At 38.8% G+C, this 20899-nt stretch overlaps 1 protein-coding gene across 1 annotated transcript in view; it reads right to left on the minus strand.

Moving 5' to 3' along the window:
- The window catches only part of LOC124282415 (SKI family transcriptional corepressor 1 homolog-B-like), a 39260-nt gene that overhangs the window by 13079 nt on the left and 5282 nt on the right, over positions 1–20899 (minus strand). The window contains exon 2 of the mRNA XM_046718404.1: positions 931–2417. Within this exon, the coding sequence (XP_046574360.1) occupies positions 931–2328 (1398 nt within the window). The 5' untranslated portion in view covers positions 2329–2417. The remainder of the gene's footprint in view (positions 1–930; positions 2418–20899) is intronic.

Genomic DNA, 20899 nt, shown 5'->3' on the forward strand with positions numbered 1-20899 from the left:
TTAAGGCGCATTTTGGGGGCTGGATGTAAGCACAATGATTGGTCTCCGATGCTGTGCCCCATTTCAATGGTTGAGGCCGAGCTACACTGTAACCGGTGTACCCACAATATCATCCCGACCCCGAGTTTAGTTTTACGCCGCACTCAGAAATATTCCAGCTATATGGCGGCGGTCTGTAAATGATCGAGTCTGGACCAGACAATCAAGTGATCAAAAGCATGAGCATCGATCTGCGCAATTGGGAAACGATGACATGAGCCAACCATGACAGCGAGCCTGACCACCCGATCCCGTTAGTCGCTTCTTACGACAAGCACGGGTTACTGAAGATCAATTCTAACCCGGACCGTCACGGGCCACCCACTCTATCAGACAGGTACACTGGGTGCGTTAATTACAATATTTCAGCATTTTGTCTAAGCCAAGGACTAATACACAGTTTGTTGTTTAACGCCACACTCAGCAATACTCCAGCTACATGACGGCCGCCTGTAAATAAACGAGTCTGGACCAGACAATCCTGTGACTGACATTATGAACATCGATCTACGCAACTGGGATACCAAGTTAACCAAGTGAGCGAGTCTGGCCACCCAATTCCGTTACTTGCCTCTTATTATTACGACAAGCATGGTTGCTGAAACCAATTCGAATCCGAATGTTCATGGGTGATTAATACACAGAATATGATAGATACACTACCGATCAATAGAGAGTACACCAATTCCGGTGATGGCTGAATATAACCTAAACATGAAAATTGTTTTTGAATGGTATTGTATTTATTACAGGTGTCATAGTGGGTTTTGGACCTTGAGTTTTGTGTTTTGGCGACTGTTTCCAGTATTGTAATGTTTTTGGTCGAATCAAATCCCCGAATCTATACTTTCGTTTACCAGGCATTCTATTTCAGTAACAGTTCAATCTTACCTTTGCATCAGTTGTTTCAACATCAATTACATCTTTGTCATCACTTGCACTTTCATCAGTGACGTTATCGGCAAAACGCGCCCCAGGGTCGAGGTCATTCTTCTCCACGTCGATGCTGCTGTCAGGTTCTGTAGTGGTCAGTCTCTGTTTCTTGGCCGGTGATGGTTCCTCACTCCCTAAGTCTGTGCTTTCAGTACTTGATTCAGGCTCGACTTCTATTTTGTTCGACGGCTCAACCCTTTTCTTGTTGGCTAGCTCGACTTTCTCCGGAAAACACGGCTGTGACGGCAGCGCCGACATTGACGTCATTGATGATGACACGGGAGCCATGCCCGAAGGCGCTGGCAGGAGGTGTCCATCAGGCCAGTTCCTGGGGGCGGGGTAAGGGATATTCAATGGTAGACAGGAACCGTGTCCTGGTAGTCCATACTGTTCGGGTTTGCCACCATGAGCCGGAACGTTATGGGGTGACTGAGGAAAATCCAATTTTCCTGTCCACGGATTGTTGTAAGGGAGGCTCAGAGATCTCAAATAGTCTCCGTATGAGGTGATCCTTCCGAACATGGGGTTCGGGAAAGCTGAATGTGTCCGGCTTGTTGGTGGGACGAAGGCACCAAAATATGGATTACTACCTAGTCGTTGGAAAGGTGAATCTGTAGGGCCAACATCAGCAACTTCAGACCGGGGCATGAACGATGACGATAACGACCTACTGCTGCTGGAGAACCTCTTCCTACAACCGCCATTAAACATAGCTTTCACATCCTCCCATGCATGCATTAATGTCTCAGACGGGTTGTCGTCTGCCAAAACAAGATGGCGGCGCCACGAATTAAAGTTGGCTGCATCCGGGTGTTTGTATTCTCCTCCTGCAAGTTTGTGATAATGGAATATGAACTTATTGGGCGAGAAATATGCGTCGCAGGTGAGGCACTTAATGCACTTTGCTCGGGAGCTGTTGTATCGGGAAGGCATGAAGAGTCCTTTAGATCCCCATCCACAAGCGTGACTCACTTTGAAGGCAAAGTCCTCAGGAAGTCTTGGGGGTGGAATGTCCTCAATGAAAGATTTGACTAGCCTCTCCGCCTCCCGTTTCGTGATGAGCCCACACCGGCGGGATGACACTGGCATGGCTCCTGTGCGTCTGAGGATCTCTAGTTGTGAGGGAGAACACTGCATACATGTGATGCCCAGAGCAACACGGCGGTTATGGATCTCGTTGTAACTGAAATCCCGCAAGATTGTGTTGGAAATTTGAGCAAGACAGAGTCTTTCTTTGTTGTCAATATGTAAGCAAACAATAGGAACGCTAAACAACATGACAGTGCCGACACGATCCTCTCCCATCTGTTTCTCGGAGTTGTTCCCCTTGTCCCGTGGTGACGCCATTGTAAGCATGGAAAGTGAAGTGTCAATAAAGTTTGAAATTTGTGAAGAACCGAGACTATCCTTCTGACTCTGAAGAAGGCCTCTGACACCACACTGATCTGAATGCAAAGAAAACAGATTGAGCAAATAGACTGTGTGTTGTTTTTCTGTTTATTGATAAACACATATAAATTATAAATCCAAATAACGTATAAGTTGAATGTCGGCTAATATATGATCAAGTCGAAGACAATACACAACTGTCAATAATATTATCTATGATTAGAGCCGTCGGCGTACAATAAACATCGTCAGTCAATCCCCATTTCGTGACCACCTAATCAACATCAAGTATTCTGATGACAATATCCATGCGATCCCCTTCCAAACCCTTTTCAACTAAAACGTAGGCCCCATTTCACAACGCGATCGTAGCGTTAAGACTACCGTAAGTTACGATAGTCTTAGCGCTAAGACTGCTTTCTGAAACGACGGACTTCAGGTACAAAGAGGTTTCTGTAACGCCGGAACGCCGAACAACGCGTGTGAAACATACTCCAGGGGCGGAGGACCCGAGGCTGAAGCAGGTAACAGGAGATCGTCATCCAACAATGTTATAAGATTAGTCATTCAGAGAGCAGGAGAAAACAGCTTCCGGGAAAGGCAGATGTCTCAAATAGCATTTTGTCACGCAGTGAAACAGTAGAGACGAGGTGTTAGTTGCAGGTTAAACAAGCGGGTCACGGACACCGGGTTTTGTTTTACAACTTGACAATGTATCAGTGACATCGCTTGAGCAATAAGGTCACAACTTCATTCATTCATTCATTCATTCATTCAATATTTTCTGTTCCGATGTTATGTCAATACTTTCATTCTGAATCGTAAAAAGCATTTAACTATTACAAAATGAGTTAACCATTTTTGTTTAGCAATTTATAAATTTATTATTCCATGACAACACTTGAGCAATATGGAAACAGTTTCATTCATTCATTCATTCATTCATTCATTCAATAATTTCTGTTCCAATGGTATGTTTATTCTTCATTCATATCTTCATCTAATATCTTTCTGAACCGTCAAAAAAGCATTTAACTATTCAAAATGAGTTAAGCATTTAACTATTCAAAATGAGTTAAGCATTTAACTATTCAAAATGAGTTAAGCATTTAACTATTCAAAATGAGTTAAGCATTTAACTATTCAAAATGAGTTAAGCATTTAACTATTCAAAATGAGTTAACCATTTTATGTTTATTCCTCCTGTTCATTATATTTTTTCAATTCCTCTTTCATTCATTCATTTATCTGCTCATGTAAATATGTAAAATATTGCTTTCTTATTTGTCATTTATATACATTATGCTTTTAGAAAGAAATAAGTATATAATGTCAAATGACTTAATGTATTATTATCTTGTTTCAAATGAGAAACGTTATGTTATACACATTTATATCATTGCACTTGATATACGCTTCTATCACTGTAAGACAATATGCCTTTGAAAGCTCCTAATAGCTTTTCGGACCACAAGTGACTATTATTTTCAATTAAATTATGTATCAAGATAGACAATCAAATCAATAAAAACCATCAGTCGACGACAACAGATGAAGTGAACACTTTAGAACTGATGTGTTTATGTAAGATTTCATATTCCATGAATATTGCAGAGAGATTAATTCTGTGTTGAGTAATATCTTCAACTATCGCAACAAAAAGCTTAAAACATGATGTTACTTGTAGCGCGTCTTGGGAAGACATTAATAATTTAACCCGAAGAATTCCCATCCTTCATAATCAAGACTCGTAAAATACTAACAGCATCATAGACAAAACATTCATTAATGCAATTTATATTTATTGACTTTTCAAGCCATTTGTTTTAAACACGTGCCATGAAATGAAAAACGCCCTGTGAAAATAAAGAATACTATAAAGAGGAGAGTTGACAATAGAGGCTGTTAAACCATATGACCAGATCTCCGCCACGTGTTGTTTATATGAATTACTAAACACCTGGTGGTCACGTGGGAGTTACTGACAATAGCATGATGATTATCTGTCTGTCGTGATGAAATCTACGTGTCAAAATCTCCGCGCCGCATCAGGTAAATATAACCTAGGACAAAACAAAGACGTTCAAGTTTAAAATCAATTTTTAAACAGCAGTTGTAATAATATACGTGTATTGACCAGAGCAGATTTGCTACAACCAGGTGTCCCCGTGTTATAACTAGTACCTAAAAAGCTGTTTTTGAATTAATCTTGTGTTGATTTGTATTTAAAATGATATAATTTAATTCTTTATTATTTTAATTAGTAGTTAAATTATTTTGCTCTAGGCGCTCTATGTTCACCAGCGAGAAACAGTTATTCGTCATCATCGTCATCGTCGTCATCATTATCATCACCATCATTTGCAAAAACTATTATTATTACTGGTTGTATTAAATAATTATTTTTTATTTTATTTTTAAATAATGATTAAATTATAATCTTTTCAAGATACCAGTGCCTAAGCGGCAGATAACTTTATGAAGATCTTATTATATCTTATTATTTACATATGCCAAAATGGGGCATTTTAGCAAATGGATGAGAAATGTCTCCTGTAGATACTCGCGATGGAACCTGTACAAACTTTATGAACAACTTTCTACACATCTCTTGAATTCAACAAAGTCTCCGAGCTTGATCACCTGCTCCACATACTCCACGTCAAGTATAGGTTTCCGAGGGCCTATTGTAAACCGAATGACTACGACAAGTCATATAACACATAACAAGCGATAAGGTCTGGTCAAATGGGATTTACCGTCGGGTTTAAGACTATTCCACTTATATTGAAACGTGCATTCATGTGCGTGCGCGGCTGTTTGTACCGGTCAGACCTCAGGCCAGTTTTACAATGTATGCTGTTTAACGCCGCAACTGGGATACAATGACATGTGTCAACCAAGTCAGCCAGTCTCTGACCACCCGATCCCGTTAGTCGCTTCTTACGACAAGCATGGGTTACTGGAGTCAGTAATAGAGCGGACATCTACAACGTTAGCCTAATGAGATACCATACATGGATACTTCACTCAGATACATTATACTGATCCGATCCGACAATTCTTGTTTTATCCCCTTAGTGTCGAGGGTCAACCATGGGAAAACAGGTGCAATCCTTTCACGTCTTTATGTATGAAGCGTCAGGGAACCGAACCACAGACCTATCACTCACCAGGAAGACACTTCATCCATGAGACCAAGGAGGTGGTATAAAAGGTGAAAAAGATATTAACGGACCCAGACGGACTATTGCATTTCAGCGTTAAAACATCTGTTTTAAGATATATTATTAAGTAGAAAATACATTTGACCTAACATTACATGCCAATATTAAAATCCCGATACCTTTCAACAGTTAGCTCATTCATAGCAAACTATGAATTTCTCTGTTAAAACATGTTACAAACGGAAAAGCTTTTCAACTTTCCAGACAGATATGCATTTATTTTAAAAATATATATTTTAATCAATATATGTGCAACTTGATGAAATATACCTCAACTTACCACATGTATAAATGTCATATACTCCGGAGAATGTCACTCCGAAAAACACGTCAATTTGTATGAAACATTGCAAGAAACCATTCCGTAATCCATTTGGCTTTTAAAACTGTTAAATACTGGAAATATACACAATGATCGTCTCCCACTGAAGATGCTCCAAAACCTCACCGAACTGTACAAACCCCTTAAAGATACACCTTTAAGCTAACCAGTCCATCACAAACTGAAAAAATGATTAAACCAGAAACATCAGACCTGCTTCAACAAACTATATCAACAGTGTACAGATATCGTCTCAGCGATACCACACCTTAATATCAGTAATGGGTTTGACATTTCACTTCACTAATGATATAAAAATGATAGCTTTATTCAATTAGTCAATACTGGCTCATATCACTTTTCTGACTCCAAACACCAAAACACTATCGACTGGCTACTAATCTCTATCTGCTGTCCGTGTAAGTACCACAGAACGAGTACACCGTACGCGTTAGGTTTAGTAAGGCGATATGGTATCAGCCAAGGGGCAGTCTTATCTCCCTGTCTAATTACCACCGACGCCACTCAAGCAAGAGTCGTATCTTTGATAGTCTAAACTGTGATACTACATTACTGAATGAGTATTCAACCAGGAAGGTTAACTCCTAAAACGTATATACTTTCACAAGTTACAATCTTCACTTTTTTATCTAGACTAGATATGCTGGAAGTATCTTCTATCAATAGGTTTAAACTTTTATGTGAAATACTATATCGCCGTTTGTGTTGGATATCTGGTCTCTCTGAAGAAGATGCTGCATCTTACATTTTGTATATTGATTTTAAATGATATTGACGCGATGATGGGAAGAGGGGGTTTATATGTTTTAGATTATCTTAGATTAATATAACTTGATTTGCAGGAAAGATGTAATATTAGACGTTCGTGTTATATTCGAGTATTGATGTTTGATTCTACTGTAACGCCTACGGTAATTGGGAAACTTTCGATTTCGAAAGCAGGTTTGTGTTTTTAAACACCACGGCTTTTCGGAGATTAATAATGTCCATATATGGATTCATATATAAATACACTACCACGCAAAAGAAAGTGTATACTTCAAATTGATTTGACCAAACAATTACAAAAGTTATCAAAATGCTACAGAATTACTCCAAACTTAAGGACACACCTGTGATACTCGTATAAAATACATCACTGTCGTATAAACTCGTATGAAATACTTCACTATCATATAAACTTGTATAAAATACATCACTATCATATAACCATATGACTGATTTCTTTAATTTCGAACCACCATTAAACATGGATGTATACTCTTTGCCCCACAGTGCCTTAACCTATCGAAGCTATCGGGTACAAGTATTATGGTGAGAGCGCTATTTCAAAGTGATGTGTTCGTTTTGGTAAATTTGAACTAATATGCCTAATATTATTCACATGCAAAAGTAACCGATCATATTATTAAACAAAATAGTTTTTGATGTAGTTTTTCAAACGCACGATTCAAACCTGACCAATTTGCAAACAAATATTTTGACATGTAATTGAGTTGGGAAATGTCTTTTAATTGTTGCAACTTAAATCGGAGTAAAATCAAACACTAACAAGCAAAGTTTGCGATCAGCCCACGTCATGGTTGATATCTGATTCCTTTCATTATGATTGAATATATTCATACGTCAGTCACTGTGTTCCAATAAACTATGCACAAACTATATTTTTTACGTTACATACTTTCATTTCTGTGGTTTGTGGTATCAATAAAACTTGCAGAAACACGTTAATGTCACTGAACAAAAGATGCAGTTGCACGTGTTCCCAAGTATAGTTGTCGTGAGAGAATCCGATACATCGCCGCCTTACAGCCACAACCCTGTGTGTAAGTGCCTCTAAGTATCGTGAATAACGACAAACGTTTCACTAGTTGGCAGCCGACCGCGACTCTTGGCAGGGCTTGCAGGAATTTGGGAGATAGGTTTACAGATCAAACATACATTCCTAAGTTGCAATATTAAAATTTGAATGATTAATTGATATAGAATTTGACTACAATCATGCGGCAAATAAACTGAAAAAGAAAATTGCACGGAAGATTTAGATAGAGCAACTAGTTGGTATCCTTTCTTTTGTTCGTGAAAGAAAAGGTAGCAATATCAGAAGAAACTTATTTGTATAAAGTAACATTACTATTTCAGACCTTTGTCCTAAAGAGGGTCATCGTTAGTGTGAAAAGGCACTACTGTTACAGACCTATGTCCTAGAGAGGGTCACCATTGGTATCAAATGACACTACTGTTACAGACCTATGTCCTGGAGAGGGTCGTCATTGGTATCAAAAGACACTACTGTTACAGACCTATGTCCTAGAGAGGGTCACCATTGGTATCAAATGACACTACTCTTACAGACCTATGTCCCAGAGAGGGTCACCATTGGTATCAAATGACACTACTGTTACAGACCTATGTCCTAGAGAGGGTCACCATTGGTATCAAATGACACTACTGTTACAGACCTATGCCCTAGAGAGGGTCGTCATAAGTATCAAAAGACACTACTGTTACATACCTATGTCCTAGAGAGGGTCGTCATCAGTATCAAAAGACACTACTGTTACATACCTATGTCCTAGAGAGGGTCACCATTGGTATCAAAAGACACTACTGTTACAGATCTATGTCCTAGAGAGGGTCGTCATTGGTATCAAATGACACTACTGTTACAGACCTATGTCCTAGAGAGGGTCGTCATCAGTATCAAAAGACACTACTGTTACAGACCTATGTCCTAGAGACGGTCGTCATTAGTATCAAAAGGCACTACTGTTACAGACCTATGTCTTAGAGAGGGTCGTCATCAGTATCAAAAGACACTACTGTTACAGACCTATGTCCTAGAGAGGGTCGTCATCAGTATCAAAAGACACTACTGTTACAGACCTATGTCCTAGAGAGGGTCGTCATAAGTATCAAAAGACACTACTGTTACAGACCTATGTCCTAGAGAGGGTCGTCATAAGTATCAAAAGACACTACTGTTACAGACCTATGTCCTAGAGAGGGTCGTCATAAGTATCAAAAGACACTACTGTTACAGACCTATGTCCTAGAGAGGGTCGCCATAAGTATCAAAAGACACTACTGTTACAGACCTATGTCCTAGAGAGGGTCGTCATAAGTATCAAAAGACACTACTGTTACAGACCTATGTCCTAGAGAGGGTCGTCATAAGTATCAAAAGACACTACTGTTACAGACCTATGTCCTAGAGACGGTCGTCATTAGTATCAAATGACACTACTCTTACAGACCTATGCCCCAGAGAGGGTCACCATTGGTATCAAATGACACTACTGTTACAGACCTATGTCCTAGAGAGGGTCGTCATAAGTATCAAAAGACACTACTGTTACATACCTATGTCCTAGAGAGGGTCGTCATTAGTATCAAAAGGCACTACTGTTACAGACCTATGCCCTAGAGAGGGTCGTCATAAGTATCAAATGACACTGCTGTTACAGACCTATGTCCTAGAGAGGGTCGTCATAAGTATCAAAAGACACTACTGTTACATACCTATGTCCTAGAGAGGGTCGTCATCAGTATCAAAAGACACTACTGTTACAGACCTATGTCCTAGAGAGAGTCGTCATAAGTATCAAAAGACACTACTGTTACAGACCTATGTCCTAGAGAGGGTCGTCATTAGTATCAAAAGACACTACTGTTACAGACCTATGTCCTAGAGAGGGTCGTCATGGATATCAAATCACTCTTATACTGTTGCAATCATATAACCTAAAAAGGTATTGGGTTATCGAAATGACACAAGTACTGCAACTGCCATATGCCCTAAACATGGGTTTAAGGGGTATCCAATGGCACGAAATGAATGGTTGAGTGTTTCAACGGGCCAAGCGCTTCGGGGAGACAACTGGTAGAGTGAGGTTTTGAAAAAGTGGAGAGAAACAATGTTGATTCAGGGTGCTGAATGGTTGGGAAGTTGGGTGAGGTGGTAGAGTGAGATTTTTGAATGAGTGTGAGTTTGGGTGAGGTGTAGTGTGCGGTTTTGAATGAATGCTACAAAGGGGTTGGGGCGACATGGATGTTAGGGTTATAAAAAATCCCGGAGAGAAAATGGTGACATAGTGATAAACGAGAAAAGGCACGTAGATCACGGAGGGAATTACTTCCACCAACTATTGTTTTACATGCTCACAGTTACGATGCACGACCATGCTTATATTACCATTTCAGGGTCACACTGTATTTTGCCATGTTTACCATTTCAGGGACACACTGTATGCTGCCATATTTACCATGTCAGGGTCACACTGTATATATATTGCCATGTTTACCATTTCAGGGTCACACTGTATATATATTGCCATGTTTACCATTTCAGGGTCACACTGTATGCTGCCATATTTACCATGTCAGGGTCACACTGTATATATATTGCCATATTTACCATGTCAGGGTCACACTGTATATATATTGCCATGTTTACCATTTCAGGGTCACACTGTATATATATTGCCATATTTACCATGTCAAGGTCACACTGTATGCTGTCATATTTACCATGTCAGGGTCACACTGTATGCTGCCATATTTACCATGTCAGGGTCACACTGTATATATATTGCCATGTTTACCATGTCAGGGTCACACTGTATATATATTGCCATGTTTACCATTTCAGGGTCACACTGTATATATATTGCCATATTTACCATGTCAGGGTCACACTGTATGCTGCCATATTTACCATGTCAGGGTCACACTGTATATTGCCATGTTTACCATGTTCAGGGTCACACTGTATATATATTGCCATGTTTACCATTTCAGGGTCACACTGTATATATATTGCCATATCTTACCATGTCAGGGTCACACTGTATGCTGCCATGTTTACCATGTCAGGGTCACACTGTATATATATTGCCATGTTTACCAGTTCAGGGTCACACTGTATATATATTGCCATATTTACCATGTCAGGGTCACACTGTATATATATTGCCATATTTACCATGTCAGGGTCACACTGTATGCTGCCATATTTACCATGTCAGGGTCACACTGTATATATATTGCCATGTTTACCATGTCAGGGTCACACTGTGCTATGCTGCCATGTTTACCACACACTGTATGCTTCCATGTTTACTATTTCAGGGTCACACTGTACTGCCATATATACCATTCAGGGTCACGCTGTATTTTGCCATATTTACCAGTTCAGGGTCACACACTGTATGCTGCTGCCATGTTTACCATGTCAGGTTCACCATTTCAGGGTCACACTGTATTTCGTATGCATGCCATGTTTACCATGTCATTTCAGGGTCACACTGTATATATATTTCAGGCAATATGTACCATGTCAGGGTCAGGGTCACACTGTATGCTATATGGTCACACTACCCATATTTACCATTTTCACACTGTATGCTGCCATATTTACCATGTCACACTGTATGCTGGTCATTTACCATGTTCACCTGCCATATTTACCATGTCAAGGTCACATTGTATGCTGCCATATTTACCGTGTCAGGGTAACACTGTATATATTTTGCCATATTTACCATGTCAGGGTCACACTGTATGCTTCCATGTTTACCATGTTCAGGGTCACACTGTATACTGCCATGTTTACCATTTCAGGGTCACGCTGTATTTTGCAATTTTTACCATGTCAGGGTCACACTGTATATGTATTGCCATATTTACCATGTCAGGGTCACACTGTATGCTGCCATATATACCATGTCTGGGTCACACTTATACTGCCATGTTTACCATTTCAGGGTCACACTGTATTTCGCCATATTTACCATGTCAAGGTCACACTGTATGCTGCCATGTTTACCATTTCAGAGTCACACCGTATTTTACCATATCTACCATTTCAGGATCACACTGCATGCTGCCATATTTACCATGTCAGGGTCACACTGTATGCTACCATTATCATTTCATGGTCACACTATGCCATATTTACCATTTTCACACTGTATGCTGCCATATTTACCACCTTCACACTGTATGCTGCCATATTTACCATCTTCACACTGTATGCTGCCATATTTACCATTTCACGGTCAAACTGTATGCTACCATTATCATTTCATGACCATATTGTATGCTTTCACGTTTACCATTTCATGACCATATTTTATGCTGGCAGTTTTATCATTTCATGATCATAGTCTATGTTACCATGTTTACCATTTCATGGTCACACTGTATGCTGCTATGTTTACAATCCTTTTGTCATACAGCACACTTATACGTTTTACACGGTCACAATTGCAATACAGATTTGTTACCAGTTTGGAAATATTCACCATTATAATACACAATTCCTAAGTTTGCTTTTACTTTTAACCTATTCATGATCAAACTATATTTGTACCCTCATTTACACGAACGTTTGTTTACATGTGTACGCACAATCAAACTATCTTGTACCTTCATCTCCACGAACGTGTGTTTAAATATGTATGATTAATCGAACTATATTTATACAATCATCGTCAAGAAAACTTTTTTAAATGTGTACGCACAATCAAACTATTTTTCTACATCAACTCCACGAACGTTTGTTTAAACGTGCATGCATAATCAAATTATATTTGTACACTCAACTCCTCGAACGTATGTTTAAACGTGTATGATTAATCAAACTATTTTTGCACATCAACTCCACGAACATTTGTTTAAACGTGCATGCATAATCATATTATATTTGTACACTCAACTCCTCGAACGTATGTTTAAACGTGCATGCATAATCAAATTATATTTGTACATCATCTTCACGAATATTTGTTAAAATGTGTATGATTAATCAAACTATTTTTGCACATCAACTCCACGAACGTTTGTTTAAACGTGCATGCATAGTCAAATTATATTTGTACACTCAACTTCTCGAACGTATGTTTAAACGTGCATGCATAAGCAAATTACATTTGTACACTCAACTCCACAAAAGTTTGTTTCAATGTGTACGCATAATCAAACTGTTTTTGTACACTGACCTCATCGATATCTTTGTTTCATGGGTATGTGCATGCATCACATGTGCATGCAAGATAACGTTTTACTGTTATAAGCATATCCGCGAATGTTATTTTAAATTAGTTTTCTGTATCGTAGACTGGGGACCTGTATAGACTAGCGAGGTTTTATTCCGTCGTAACTTGAAGGGAATATGTATAATGGGGACCTGTATAGACTAGCGAGGTTTTATTCCGTCGTAACTTGAAGGGAATATGTATAATGGGGACCTGTATAGACTAGCGAGGTTTTATTCCGTCGTAACTTGAAGGGAATATGTATAATGGGGACCTGTATAGACTAGCGAGGTTTTATTCCGTCGTACCTTGAAGGGAATATGTATAATGGGGACCTGTATAGACTAGCGAGGTTTTATTCCGTCATACCTTGAAGGGAATATGTATAATGGGGACCTGTATAGACTAGCGAGGTTTTATTCCGTCATACCTTGAAGGGAATATGTATAATGGGGGCCTGTATAGACTAGCGAGGTTATATTCCGTCGTAACTTGAAGGGAATATGTATAATGGGGACCTGTATAGACTAGCGAGGTTTTATTCCGTCGTAACTTGAAGGGAATATGTATAATGGGGACCTGTATAGACTAGCGAGGTTTTATTCCGTCGTAACTTGAAGGGAATATGTATAATGGGGACCTGTATAGACTAGCGAGGTTTTATTCCGTCATACCTTGAAGGGAATATGTATAATGGGGACCTGTATAGACTAGCGAGGTTTTATTCCGTCGTACCTTGAAGGAATATGTATAATGGGGACCTGTATAGACTAGCGAGGTTATATTCCGTCGTACCTTGAAGGGAATATGTATAATGGGGACCTGTATAGACTAGCGAGGTTTTATTCCGTCGTACCTTGAAGGGAATATGTATAATGGGGACCTGTATAGACTAGCGAGGTTTTATTCCGTCGTACCTTGAAGGGAATATGTATAATGGGGACCTGTATAGACTAGCGAGGTTTTATTCCGTCATACCTTGAAGGGAATATGTATAATGGGGACCTGTATAGACTAGCGAGGTTTTATTCCGTCATACCTTGAAGGGAATATGTATAATGGGGACCTGTATAGACTAGCGAGGTTTTATTCCGTCGTAACTTGAAGGGAATATGTATAATGGGGACCTGTATAGACTAGCGAGGTTTTATTCCGTCGTAACTTGAAGGGAATATGTATAATGGGGACCTGTATAGACTAGCGAGGTTTTATTCCGTCGTAACTTGAAGGGAATATGTATAATGGGGACCTGTATAGACTAGCGAGGTTTTATTCCGTCATACCTTGAAGGGAATATGTATAATGGGGGCCTGTATAGACTAGCGAGGTTATATTCCGTCATACCTTGAAGGGAATATGTATAATGGGGACCTGTATAGACTAGCGAGGTTTTATTCCGTCATACCTTGAAGGGAATATGTATAATGGGGACCTGTATAGACTAGCGAGGTTTTATTCCGTCGTACCTTGAAGGGAATACGTATAATGGGGACCTGTATAGACTAGCGAGGTTATATTCCGTCGTAACTTGAAGGGAATATGTATAATGGGGACCTGTATAGACTAGCGAGGTTTTATTCCGTCATACCTTGAAGGGAATATGTATAATGGGGACCTGTATAGACTAGCGAGGTTTATTCCGTCGTACCTTGAAGGGAATATGTATAATGGGGACCTGTATAGACTAGCGAGGTTTTATTCCGTCATAACTTGAAGGGAATATGTATAATGGGGACCTGTATAGACTAGCGAGGTTATATTCCGTCATAACTTGAAGGGAATATGTATAATGTGACGACTGTCATTCACTGGAACATAAAATGAAAAATGCCGCTCAATAAAAAATTAACATAGTCATTATTTTACACACCTAAGAATGTCTTTGTCAAATTTGTATCGTGATCTGGCTGATTACAAGCAGAAATGCCAAGTGTGAGTGGGCGACATTAATTTCGGTACGTTTAGGAATTTTGAACATTTAACAACTTTTAAACTGTTACTTTTTACTGGGAGAAAGAAAAAAAAACATGACTACTTCATCCGTGTAAGAAAAGTGATAATAATCTGCACTTTTTTTAATTACTCTCCATACAGATATTAATATGAGGACAAGGCATGGGAAGTGACGTTAATATATTCTGGAGTTTCATTAAAGGGTTCAGGAAACAAATATTTCGATACATGTATTGTGTGCATATAACAAAGGAAGAGTATTTGTCTCAATACCACTGTATTCTAACACCTTGTCGTAGCATAGTTGTAGGGGAAACGATTTAATTAGAGAAAATGTTTCAGTTATTAAAAGGCCACACGCAGTGTTTATCAGTTTTGTCAAAGTAACAAAGTAAAAATAATACCCATAATGGTGTGAGGTAGCACTGGAGCCAATACCTGTTGTTGTACTTAACTCACCCTAACAACCCCTATCAACTGGAACTTCCCCTGCAGCTTAGTATTTGCAATTGTAATTGTTGCCATGACAACTCAAAGACAAAAACTAGTAATAACAAACTTTGTGATTTATGAAATGAAACTAACTATGTTTTTCAGGGAAAGAACATATTCTGTAGACCTTTTTATGAATTAAAGTGTTTTCTTAGATTCGCTGTACTGCTTCCATTGAGAGAAGAGGAAACGGCTTGCATTATTGATGAACTGCACTATTGTCAGGTAGAAGTCCTTCGTGCATACAAATGAGGTTAAATCAAGTTGCTTGTCATCTGGGTGTACGACTGGTGGGCAAGTAAAGGTTATTCGAAGTTAATTTGTGTTTACGACTTGCAAAGGACATACCCTCGAACGAACTGGCTGTTGAACACCACAGATCGTTTAGATGAGATACAAGCAACGACAAGAGGCAGGCAGAAATGCACAGACGCGGGTAGAGAGAAACACGTGCATTTAATATTGAGTTATAGTAAGGCTGTTAGTATGAAACAGATGCATGTTTGACGCTAGGTAAGAGAAAAGTCTGTAATAAAGGCAATGGTAACAAAGATTTAGTGAAAGGGAAAGGAATCTGGAAACGAAGAAGTGAACATTTAGAGCGAGGTAACACAGAAGTGGGTACCTCAAGAACGACAGATAAAAAAGTGTGGAAATAGTGAGCCAGGTAATATAGAGTGTGAAAATGGTGAGCCAGGTAATATAGAGTGTGAAACTGGTGAGCCAGGTAATATAGAGTGTGAAAATGGTGAGCCAGGTAATATAGAGTGTGAAAACGGTGAGCCAGGTAATATAGAGTGTGAAAGTACTGAGCCAGGTAATATAGAGTGTGAAAACGGTGAGCCAGGTAATATAGAGTGTGAAAGTACTGAGCCAGGTAATATGGAGCGCGGAAAAGATCGAGCCAGATAACATGGAGTGTCGGGTAACAAAGAAGTTGGAAATGCGAGGTAACATAGTAGGTGGAAATGAAGAAAATGATAAGTTAATGTACACGGTTGAAATCGAGAGGTAAAATCAGGTACAATTGAGGATGTATATTAAGAGCGAAGAAAAATAGAGGGTAAAAGTGTGGCGAGAGGGATATGTATAGGGCGCAAAAGGAAGGCCAGGTAAAAGCTGGAAATGGAGATTCAGGTAACATTGACAGAAACATATATTCTGGTGACGCAGAGGTAGGTAAAAGACACGATTGTGAGCAATCAGCTGAGAAAGGGAAAGAAAGCGATTGGTAACATAGAATCGTCTAAAGAAGAAACAGGTAGAAACATACCGGACAGGTAAGTAGGTAACCAAGAACCAGGTAACGTACTCTAATAACAGAAGGAAGGTAACATGTACTCTAATAAGGGCAGGTAACGAGTATGTGCAGGGTAACCAAACCTGGAGACATGCGTGACGATGGAAAATAACAAGCTGGAAGTAAGGGGAAAGCTGGAACACAGTGACAAGTACGGAACTTTTCTCTTTCTCACGTCGCGAAGTAAAGTAGGCGAGAGACTGCACACGGTGTCTTGGATTTATAATAACGGAGAGTGTTTAGACAACAGCGGACTGTTGTTTGCAGAGAATATATCAGTAATGCTGTTTCAAAAATGAATATTATACATCGTAACACGGGCATTAACACGAGATTAATGTATGAACTCGTTATAGCAGACCTCTTGTACAGACCAACCCACACAATACAACAGGAGCTATGTGAATAAAGCCAACTTGAAATAACAGAGCCTATTAACGTCTACAATCAATTATAGATATAAATAGATATATCCTGATACAATGCAATGATCATGATACAGAAGGATTTTCAGTGTTTGATAAATTATAATCATCAACAGAAAGTGTCAAAAGTTGCGATTATCCCCCGAAACAGATTCCACAGGGCTCTAAAGCCAAATAGTGATGGATATAATGTGAAGTGATCACTGAAGCTTTCTCATTACACCAGATTACTTAAGCATGCAACATAGAACATGTACTATCTGCAAAGATAGTCCTTTTTCTATCATATTCTTCATGCAGTAACATGAGATGGAATATAATTTACATAAAATTTACTTTACCCAGTACGTATCTGTGTGGGGCTCCATTGAATGGTTTCTCTAACATAGAGACTAGGTTCTACATATAGACATCACGCGTTGCTTACCTCAGTGAACATAGAAACAGTTTATCATTCAGCCACAGAACCGTCCACAGACAAACCGTCCTCCGTATTTATACATATATCCATTCTAGTAATTGCAGGAAAGATCTGATTTAATCAGAATATGATGTTGTGAATTTTACTTAGTTATTTCAGCAGAATTGCTTAATTTATTATAATTACACGATGTATTGTACATGTGATTTCACAGATTCATAATGTTATAGATCCCGATAGTGGTGTTTACGTATTAAATTTGTTGCATAACTCTATCGGACTAATATAACATGGGATACTGACCCTGAATTGTGTACAGATGGCGCTATCAATGTGACTCGTTGGATATATAATATTGGAACGTGTTCTATCAGTTTATAGCATTCCCTTATTTCATAATGGGTGTACATGTACTTTCTAACCACACCCATTCCCCACATGGGCACAATATGTGAAGCCCATTTGTGGTATCCCCGTCATGACATTGCTGGAATATTGCTAAAAGCGGCGTAAAACTAAACTCACTCACTCTAACCACACCCATTCCCCACATGGGCACAATATGTGAAGCCCATTTGTGGTATCCCCGTCATGACATTGCTGGAATATTGCTAAAAGCGGCGTAAAACTAAACTCACTCACTCTAACCACTAGATTTCCCCACATGGGCACAATATGAAGCCCATATGTGAATCCCATTTGTGGTATCCCTAAAAGCGGCGAAATTGCTGGAATATTGCTAAAAGCGGCGTAAAACTAAACTCACTCACTCTAACAACACCCAATTCCACATACTAGTATATCGTGTATATCCTTATGAACTAGCAGGAGAATAATGTCCAATCTTAACATTAGAAACGGGTCATGTAAATAGCATGTATGTCACTAACGTATGACATCTTGAATAGTTTCGTGGTGACCGGTTATACGTAGTAAACGTGATTAGCTGAGGTGATCTACTATTACAACCTTCTAAACTTACAAAACGTTGTGCAATTCCTAAAGAGTGAGTGAGTGAGTTAAGTTTTACGCCGCTTTTAGCAATATTCCAGCAATATCACGACGGGGAACACCAGAAATGGGCTTCACACATTGTACCCATGTGGGGATCGAACCCGGGTCTTTAGCGTGACGAGCGAACGCTCTAACCACTAGGCTACCCCACCGCCCTATGTAATTGTTAACATTTATGTCGTCAATTATTCTATTGGAATAAATCATAATATATAAATAGGACAACAGAAACAAAGGATTATCGTAGTGTCCAACCTTTAGCTTTTTTCGTCTACATCCCAAAAGGGAGGAATTATTATATTGATTATCTTACATGGAAATGAGATTAGAATAGATGTTGAGATATATATGAGCGGATCAATTCACTAACAACACCATGCTTTCACAGAAATGGTAAGCATACCCTTCTCTGCCGGTAACATAAAATGGAAAACAAATTCTGATAGCGTCATATATTTTTACAGAGGGGATGCCAAGCAATTTTCTTGCAGCTGAAAGATTTCAAAGCGCGTTTTTGCTTGGAATTTGTTCGATCAAGTCTACGACATTTAAAGCCTAAACAAAGCTTTCAACAAGTTTATGATAGACATGTGAAGGACATTACGAAATAGGACTCGTCAGTGACAAAAAATTATGTCCGACGCGAACGTCTAGTTTCACTTGTACCACATGTTCCTGAATGTTTTCAGGTGAGCAATTCACTTGCTTTTATAAATGGTGCTACTATTGGCGTAGGATACGCTCACCTTTTCGCTTTTAGCAGACTTTTCTTAGGGACGTGAATAGAGTTTTGTTGCTTTTATGTGTTAAGATACAGGGTTGAGGTGAAGTGAAATGGTCACGTATATATTCTGAATTACAGATATGAAAAGTACTCATTTGTGATAAACGTACAATTCGTGGAAGTTAGTCTCTAAAAATGTAACGTATATTTATAGTCTGTTTGCAACGAAAACGTACCGATGAATTTCAATTTAAACCAAAAAGTAAAACAAATAAAGTGAAATTAAGACTGCGAATCCTCATAATTTTACCGTGTCAATTGAACATTTAAATCTCAGAATTTTATTCAACTTAGGATAAAAGTTGTTTAACAAACGATCATAGTTTCACATCGCTATTATTGGTTTGTATTACAAGGGGGTATGCACATCAAATGAAACACCGAGAACGACAAGGGTTGTTCTAAGTTAACGCTCTTCACGTACCCGGGTGCATTTGTTTCACTGTTCGAACTACTGCGCTTACCCCATTGTAATACAAACCAGTAATAGCGATTTGAATCTATGGTCGTTTGTTAAATAACTTTTATCCTAAGTTGAATAAAATTCTGAGATTTAAATGTTCAATTGGCAAGGTAAAATTATGAGGATATTTCACTTTGATTGATTTACTTTTTTGTTTAAAGTGAAATTCATCGGTAAGTTTTCACTGCAAACAGACTATACATACAAATGAAGAAAATTTATTTCCCAGCAGAATATATATAATAGTGAGTGAGCGAGTGAGTTGAGTTTTACGCTGTTTTTAGCAATATTCCAGCAAATATCATGACGGGGGACACCAGAAATGGGCTTCACACATTGCACCCATGTGGAGAATAGAACCCACATCTTCGGCTTGAGGAGTGAACGCTTTAACCACAAGGCTACCCCACCGCCCCAGATTATATAGTGACCCAAGGATATGAGAGAAGTCATGAAATATTATATAAATACATATATGTTGGAAATAGAGTAACTACGTATATGGCGAGCACGCTTCTAACGAACTGACGAATATAACCGACTGTTGTTGTTTTGCTGCTGTAAATGACTTATAGACCAACTACGTATATAACGAACTGTAAACTACGTATATAACGAACTTTAATTGTTGTACTCTTGAGTTCGTTATAACCGTAGTTTACTATGTATCATGAAATTAGTTGTACGCTCGTAATTGTATTCGTTGTACGCGCGTAATTTTATTCAGTGATGTTCTATACAACCGATCACCTCTGAAATCTTCAAATGCGGATTTGAGTATATCATAATGACAAACCTGCTGACCAGAATTAGCCCGAAAACTAAATTATGTGTGAGGGAGTACAGTATGCTCAATTAGTTTCCAATAATGTAACCAAAAGCAGCAGCGAGCAGCAACTTGAGCGTACTCAATAACCTAACCTAAAGGCAATATCCTTCTCGAGCATCAACCAATAGTTCATGATGAAAATCAATAAAGGTGTTAATTGTACACTTAACAAGACGATTTTGCCGCTGAACAACACTTATTGATAATATGTTCTGTTATATCTAATGACCCAAAGGGACTTATTGTTCTC

This window comes from Haliotis rubra, unplaced genomic scaffold (assembly GCF_003918875.1).
Source record: "Haliotis rubra isolate DU_JTF1 unplaced genomic scaffold, ASM391887v1 Scf3, whole genome shotgun sequence".
NCBI classification, from domain to species: Eukaryota; Metazoa; Mollusca; class Gastropoda; order Lepetellida; family Haliotidae; genus Haliotis; species Haliotis rubra.